At 46.7% G+C, this 8408-nt stretch overlaps 1 protein-coding gene across 1 annotated transcript in view; it reads left to right on the forward strand.

Annotated features, from left to right (window-relative positions):
- Positions 1–7154, forward strand: part of LOC135915286 (uncharacterized) — an 85243-nt gene extending 78089 nt beyond the window's left edge. Inside the window, exons 65-72 of the mRNA XM_065448310.2 lie at positions 71–118; positions 192–320; positions 1294–1520; positions 3712–3809; positions 4136–4244; positions 5078–5227; positions 5939–6052; positions 6905–7154. Of these exons, the coding sequence (XP_065304382.2) occupies positions 71–118; positions 192–320; positions 1294–1520; positions 3712–3809; positions 4136–4244; positions 5078–5227; positions 5939–6052; positions 6905–7075 (1046 nt within the window). The 3' untranslated portion in view covers positions 7076–7154. The remainder of the gene's footprint in view (positions 1–70; positions 119–191; positions 321–1293; positions 1521–3711; positions 3810–4135; positions 4245–5077; positions 5228–5938; positions 6053–6904) is intronic.
- Positions 7155–8408: the final 1254 nt, after the last annotated feature.

Consider the following 8408-nt stretch of genomic DNA (forward strand, 5'->3'; position numbering starts at 1 on the left):
TTTATTTGAACTCTACTCCTACCGTTTCTCATCTCTCCTTTGCGTGAACGTCTCGGATTTGATTCTCCAGGCAAAAGGAACCGTTCGCGAGCAGCGGAGCCTGGAACGTCGCGCAGAGGTAACGCGCCACTCCCGTGCCTCGCACAGCGGCGGCGCAACCCTGAGACCGCTTTCCTATTCGGTCGATGCAGGCAGACTCATCTGCGTCCCTTCGTCGACTCACCGCGCCAGTGTCGACTTTCCGTTCTCACAGTGCGACATCTTCGTGGACGGCGAAGTGGAGTATCTCTACAACAACATCATCAAGAGCAGCAGCTACAGTGAGAGGCCCACTTTCATAGAGGGCGTACAACTGTGCGGGTCCCCTCTTCTTTAAAATAGATACAATCTGGGTATCACGCGCTGAAACCACGACCTGATTATGAGGCATACCATATTGGGGCACTCCGGATTAATTTGGCCACCTGCGGTTCTTTAACGTGCACCCGATTCTCAGTACGTGAGCGTTTTTTATTTCGCCCCCCTCGAAATGCGGCCGCCGCGGCCGGAATGCGAACCCGCGACCTCGTGTTTAGCAGCTCAACACCATGGCCACTAAGCCACCACGACGAGTGGGCCCTCTCTTCGTTCACGAACAGGGCTTTGGATGAATTCCTGTTTTGGGCACTGAGACGGTCCGCTAAGTTTGGTGGTGGGCAAAAAGACAATCAAAGAGAAGCTGCAGTATTGAGCAGCAGAGTTAGTTACTGCTAAACTTGATGCTCCACACGGTCTTAAAAATTTCAGATTTCAGATGCCTAAATTATGCTTCCAACAGTCGATAGATACGTATTTTTTTAATGGGACAAACCTCAACAAAATCTATATAGTGAAATCGGCAGGTATTGTTTGAAAAGGAAAAATAATAAGAAAGTGAAAAGTAGCATATTCTGCGACCGAAAGGTTACTATGCATAGAGTGGCATACACTGTTAGGTAAAGCATTTTATTAGCACTCAAGTATTCGTAGCAGCCTAAGTTTAGGATGAAAACCTGCGGACTCGTATATCGGCGTTACACTTGATATCGGTCACATCCTTCACGCAAGGAAAGATGAATACTGAAGTTATAGAGGGGGAATGAGGAGGGCATTCTATCTACGCTAACTATAGTTATATTTCCGGAAAGTGGACGAGCTTTCACGGCACTCGTCCGGCTACTTCGTTTACGCGCGAAGTGGCGAGCACGTTTCTTACAACAGTGTGATAACAAGGGTCCTTTTACTGAGTGCTTATTTTTTATGTATATATTTCAGAAGCGAACCTACAAGGTCGGCTGCTGGATGCGAAGCTCAACTGGACGTGCTTTGTGGTATCCATCGATGCTGGCAAAGTACTGGACGATCTCGCGGACAGCCCAGCGGCGAGGGCGAAAATAATTTCGTTCATCACAAACTGGCTCTCCAGCGAAGGTCTTTGTGGACTGGCGGTGAAAGAAACGGCGAGGACGCAGCCCGTGCGTGGTCTCGCCAAGTTTCTCCAAGTAGGTTTACTGACGTCGGGGATTAGTGCGCTTACACGTGGAAGCTAGAGAATCCGCTCTTAGCAGTTACTTCCTCCTCTCCCTCGATACAGTCGTGTGAAGTGGGCTCAGCGACACTGTATTGTATTTGAGTTGTGGCCCCGATCCTGTACTGAGGTGCTGCACGCGTACTCGGCGCTGTACAGTGTTGCCAATTTTCGTGAATGTCATCACAGGCCACCCGGAAAATCCGCACGTGTCCCTGTGTAAGCTACTGCTGATTTCCCAGGGTCGTCCGTATGCGAAAAGAGAGAGAGAAAAAGAGATTCACTGAGTAAAGTAGCGATGCATCGATGCAATCTCCCCCCCCCCCCCTTCCGCAACTGAGGCGGCGAATTTCTTCCCTCTTCTCCGGAGCGTGTTCTCTGTGACGCAAGGTCAGGTGATCTTTAAGCATGAAATCTGTGCCGAACGTTTCTTGCACAGGACGCGATTGGAAATCAAGCCTTGTAGCGACGCACCAGTGTAAGTTAATTGGTGGCGCTGATGTTTGGTAACTTGTGACAGAAACTGTCTACGTCCCTACAGACTCCGCCACTAAAAATAAAGAATAAATAATAATGAAGAAATAATGTAAACAATAAAAAAGAAAATCCTAAATTCCCTAGATTTACAAACATGTCCATACCACTGGTAGTATTTATGAATTGCTACATACTCTTATTCGCAAGTTTTCCTCGCGATTATAAAGAATAAGTGTAAGCCCAACGTCCTTGCAATTTTGTGAGCATTTATTTGCTTATAATTCGTTTCGCTCGGATGTAGATTCAAATGACATGCTTCAATTGCCACTTTTCTGTTCGGAGTTTCCTATATGTAGAACGTGTTCACCATTTCTTTTATTCATTCTCTTACTATTGTCTCTTCCCATTATATTTCCTTTAATTTCGCCTGTAGCACTCAGTTGTTTGGTTGTGCCCGTCATTTTGACTTCGTTATACCGTCGGCGCTTCTCTCTTCGCGATGTCCTATCTCAGGTACCAGGGCACACTGAGATTGAGAGCAACCAAAGGGTTGATAGAATCGCCCGCGGGCATACAAACCGAGCGGACCTAAACAGAGATCCTGAGGATTTCATGACAGTGATCCCAACTTACTCTGACACACTAAATTACCATAGAGGGACGAGGATCAGATATACCCCGCCCCACAATACACTAACTCAACAACAGGCAGTTTACTGGCGAAAGCTGCAGACCGGAACTTTCCCAAATTTACATATACTATGCAAAATGTTCCCAAGTCAATACAGGGACCCATGCCCGTGGTGCGGCGCAATACCCACACTTTATCACATCACATGGGAGTGCAATGCGAATAAGGCATTCCACAAAATAGAAAATCCGAGTGCGGAGCAGTAGGATAGCGTGCTCTCCAGCGGCGACCCTAGCCCCCAACGGAGGCTGGTAGATCATGCCCGACGAGCAGCCACGCTCAGTGGTGCCCTGGAATAGGGGCGCCAACCATGCAGGCCGGAGATCGTCATCAACCAATAGAAGATGAAGACATCCGGCCTGACCGCTGAAGTACTCTTTCTAGAGCAATAAAGTTTACTTACTCGTCCTCCTCATCCTCCTCCTATCTCGGTGTACTTCCTCCGCCGGGCACAGTGAGGGGGTGTTTCATATTGCGTTAGGCTCTTTCTTTAAAGGCAGAAGAAGTTGCAATCAAACACTTTTTTGACACTATCAAAGTATGTTCAGTAAAATGCGCAGCCAGTCGAGGACAGCCAGTCAAGGACGAGGACATCGCTGCTGCGACACTCTTCACTCAACACTTGATAGCTTTATGATTATGTGGCGATTATGTTTATTTCTCTATCGAAGCAAGTCAATAGGTATAATTAGTATTTTTATTGGGTTTAATTGGCTCACACAGGTAAACCTCTGGTGTGGTTTCATTGAAGAGGAACAGCCAAGGTCGAAACGTTTTTGCTTAACGCAACTATTACGAGGCAACGTTTCTCAATTGCAAGCACGTCTGCAATCGTTTTTTTTTTGTATTCCTTTTTTCTTAATGCGCTTGCGCTGAAGCTCATGTGCAGTGGAGGGTGGTTACAAGGCGATATTTAAGTGTTTTATTTACGTGTATATTACACTTAGCTAAAGGTTGCGCTAACTGTTCAACAAGGTGCCCTTTCTTTGTCTTGCAGGAGCTCTCCGATGAGTTTAGCGAACGAAATCCCAAACCGGTTCTCATTCTGCTTGTCTCCGCATTTGAGCATGAGGGCCGGCTCAAGGAACTTGGAAAGTAAGCATGGAATTATTAATTTTCTGTTGCTGTATACACACTGTTAGTCATTTAGTTAAGTAAACAAGAAAATCATTGGCAACTAATTAATACTGCACTTCCGATGCAGTAAGACGCTATGTATTATTGTCCGTGTCGATGAAACTGGTTATAGTAGAACCTAGATTACGCATTGAGGAAGATTACGATTTCTCTCAAAATGTGGATCTCTCGCCAACGTTCGTTAACTCTGCACTTAAGAAACTGTTCAGCGAAATCCTGCTTAATCTTCCAGTGATAGACACAATGCACATGCAATTATTGCACTTTATGTTTCTGGTGGCCAGATACCCCGACTTTCTGGTCCTCACGAACGAAGTGCCGAACGAGTCCAAAGACTGCAAGCTTCATGGCACAATGACCGCGGCAACGGACGTGGCGCTGAAGCTTTCGATGGTGAGGAGCTAGACTTATAGCCATGGGGCAGTGACGCTCTATCTTGTTTACGGAGTCTTAATAAAAGGCGAATTGGGCTATTTTCAGGACACGCTCTCGGTAAATTTATTCTGTGGACAGCGTTTGTCGACTAAAAAATTTGTGATTCCGTATTTGGATCACCTTAGCCTTGAAAGATGCAGTGTACCCACACTGCAGATCGCTTATTGAAGTTAGTGCGTGATGGGGGGGTTGCAGCCCACAGCATGCAATGATGTTGGATTATATATGCAGAAATATGTTATTATGCGTGACATTGTAATATTCATTCGGCGCCTTAAAATAAGAGACCTACTTTGTGGAACAATTTGCCCCTTCGAAGAGCTAAATTGAAGTCTGCTTATTCGTAAATGTCTTAAGAGCCGCAGTTTGCGCAATTTTGATGCGTGTTTCCCTTGGGCTTTGTTAATAAGAATACAGCAGCTTTTTCACACGAACATAGCTGCTCTGTTTTGAAAGTACACAACCGTGACACAAATTGCCTTGGAATCAGGGTACGACATTTTATAGAGATACGATGAACAGAATGGGAATTGATTTTGTGGTGAAGCGGGAGCTTTAGCTGGAACCCAACTCCAATTCACCTTTTCATATATGAAATTCACAACTATATACTTTCCATAGCCGGCCGCTGAGCTGTTCTTAATGAGATCTGTTGAATTTCAGAGAAAGAGAAATAGTCACTGCTCAGAGCAGAATTACGGCTGAGGAATTCAACCAACGAAATCTTGTGATAAACGGTGAGCTGTCGAAATGTAGGCCTTGATGCGCCATTCCTTAACCGCGTCTCCCAGGGCCGCCTGTTGGAGCTGTCCGACACCCTGGGTGCCAAGGGCGGCGTGTGCTTCTCGACGACGCTGGCTGTGTATCGGTACCGGCTGCACCAGGGACTGCACGGTGCCGGAGAGAGCTGCCGGCGCATGGCCGAGACCACCTTCGGCGAGGTATGCGCGTCCACCGCTGCGCGTGTACTCTTGCACCCCTTAATCTTCAATGTTTCCTGCGTGATACAGTAAGCCTGCACCAGAAATCACGCGAACCATTTGTGTGATACGCTGGAGCGGTTGAGCAGCTATGGTTGCCGAGAAGAGTCACACGTTAGAAACCTGACGTCAACGGCCACATTCTGGTCGGGGGCACAATGTGAGAAGGTCAGTCTGCTTCTATTTAGATGCCAGTAAAGTTTTCTTTTTTCGTTTTGTCAAGGGCCGGAGCGGCGCGCTGCCAACTTAATTGCCGGGATCAGCAGGTCGTGAGCTTTGGAGGAAAAGGAAGCAATAAGAGTCAAAGTAATCGTTACTTTGCATCACAACAGAACCATTCACTGCGGACGGCGTCCTTCTCACGTCAACTGTAGCTTTCACACGTTAAGACGTCAGCTAATGTTTATGTTACATTCATGCACATTTATGTATACTGCACTTTTACCATGTCTACAGCTTCACTTTGACGTGATGTAAACGCCTTCCTCGCTGCATCCCACATCCACTTGTCGACACTACAAACTCTATTGGTATGTCTCGGGTATCGAAAGCCATGGGCTAGGTGAACACATGGGTTTATTCATACTTGTCTGAAAGGTTATGGTACTCAGTACTTTAAGGCATCAACCAAAAATATAACTGCAGTCATAATCTGTACCTTTTCCCTTACAGGCTTGTCCTCCAGAAGAATCTGCTCGCTTGGTCGAGGTGTCCTCCATGACCTCCTACACATACAACAAGTCCCACTTGCTCGCATTTGAAGATGAACGGAGCCTCCGCATCAAGGCAAGCTTTTGGCTGTGGCTATTTTACACAAAGGGACGGAAACTACGTTTTTTAAGATCGGCTAAGCTTGCCCGGAGTTGTTGCAGCCTTTGTCGCCCGTAATGATCCCGGAACACGATCGTATCATCAGGCACATTGATTGTTCAGAGCTGTGCATTGTCATGGTTCACTGAGGAGCCATATAATTTTTGTGCCTTCAAGGGCGTTAAGTCAGCTGGAAAACACGGACCAGTAGGCCATGTTTAGGTGAGGATCTTGCAACGGCCTCGCTGTTTTTATTATTTACCAAAGTGACAGCGTAGAACATGGAAGCGTTCCCGCGGCGATGTGCTCTGCATGGAGAAAAAAAAAATCACTCTCCCTTCAAGGGGTCGAGGATGCAATCCGTGATCCTCCTTGTCACATTTAAAGATTAAAACTGGAATTGGTGTCACTACTTCGTTCCTCATCGATTTCTATTTAAGTATACTCAACGTGCACCCACCCGTCAGAAACTGCTAAGCCGCATTCATATTTGTCACCAACGAGCAAGTGCATGGAATTCCAACAAGTCCCATATGTCAACATTTACGTACGCTCCACGAAAGGCCTCGCCTCTGTGACTCAACGACTATGACGATTACCAGCGGCAGTGTTCTGCATGATGGAACAACTTGACGTATATCGTGGCCCCTTCGTTGCCCTCGCTCGCTAAACTCAGTCAACTAACATATAGTAACGCTGTGAGAATGACCATGCTGGTTGCGCCCGCGAAGACTGTGCAAACGTACGCGTAACAGTTTCTTTTTGCTTAGTTTTTTTATATCCGAAATGTGAACGGTACAACACCAATGCACCTTTTTCTCACCACAGACGGACACGTTCTTGAGCCGCTATCAGCGCGGCTGCGTGGCGGTGTTCGGCGCTGACATGGACACTGCAGCGAGCAGCTGCAACGACACTCGGAACTTCGCGCGCCTCAAAACGCTTCGCTCCCTCCTGGAATGGACAGCAATGCCCGAACTCTCTTCGCTTCAGCCGTAACTGATGAAACAAGAGAACGCAGCACTAAAAAGAAAATGTAAATAATAATAAAGGCGCTGCCTTGCAGAAGTGTTACCAATTAATGTGTGCGTGTCCGTTTCTTCCGCGATGGCCAACAAGTCATGCCAGTTGCATTGCGTGCAACACGATTTGTAGTGCGCAGTCATTGGAGTTTGTCATAGTCAGTTTGTCTCATATAATATGGGATACTTACGCCTTTTGTTCTTCGTGAAAAGGCAGAATAAAGTGGCAGACCCTGGAGGTAGTTTAATGAAATGCATGTAAGGGTCGATCTTGATAGCATATTGCGCGGCAGAAATATTGTCAAATGAAGTACTAGACCACACGAAGCGAATAGACAATGCATCCAGACAAAGCATAAAGACAAACTCGTTTTAATTAACTGTAAGAATAAATTCAAAGGAGCTGAAAGTATACAACAAAAGACTCCGCATTAGGCGGGCGGATGGTGTCAGAAGGCCGCGGATTAGAACCATGATCCCTAGCGCCATAGCCCGATGCGCTATACCATTAGGCCACACACACTCTTTTTTTCTACGTGATATTCATTGTATCGTGTAATACTGCAGGCGATAACTGTACAAGCACTAACCAACATATCACACGTTAATGTATTGAAAAGGGCCTGTAAAACACAATGTGTACACCTTGCAAGACAGTAAAACTACAAGCACTTTTCACTTAAAGGAGTGGCAACGATATATGCAACTGGTCAAGAGGCGGTCCCAGTCCAGTCGACACTCTGTTAGGTCGTACATATCCTTCAAAAGACCAATCATTTGAGCAAACTGAAATTAGAAGCAACAGTGGAAGACACGCATGTTAGATTAGGCCACAGATGCACGCACGGTGCGAGCGTGCGTCTGTGTCTTGTTCCAATAAAAGTATAAATGAAAAGGCCACACAGAAACCAGTGCATATTTACAGACGGCCTTCTGTACATTTGCACTTTTTTTTTCGTCGCCTTTTGAGCAGAAGAAGAGGTGCCGAGCAGTGCGGACGTCATCAAGGGCATCATCATCATCGTATCCACGTCTGCTCCCGCGTTCCTAAATGTTTTTGGGCGTCTTTCCAAGAAGAACCCTGGATATATATACCTTATCGGTACCGCCAAGTTTCAAGAATTCCGCCGATACCAGAGTTTTATCGGTGGGTGGACTTTTCGTCATATTCTGAGGTATTTGCTCTACGATCACGCCGACGAGGGAGCTTGCCCTAACGGACACAGCCTGCTCTCGGCGCGGCGGTGCAGGCAGGCCTGCCTGTAGAGGCAGTCCCACGCTTGCGTTTTCCCGTCTCTGTGCGCGACTGA

Source organism: Dermacentor albipictus, chromosome 5, assembly GCF_038994185.2.
Source record: "Dermacentor albipictus isolate Rhodes 1998 colony chromosome 5, USDA_Dalb.pri_finalv2, whole genome shotgun sequence".
Classification (NCBI taxonomy): Eukaryota; Metazoa; Arthropoda; class Arachnida; order Ixodida; family Ixodidae; genus Dermacentor; species Dermacentor albipictus.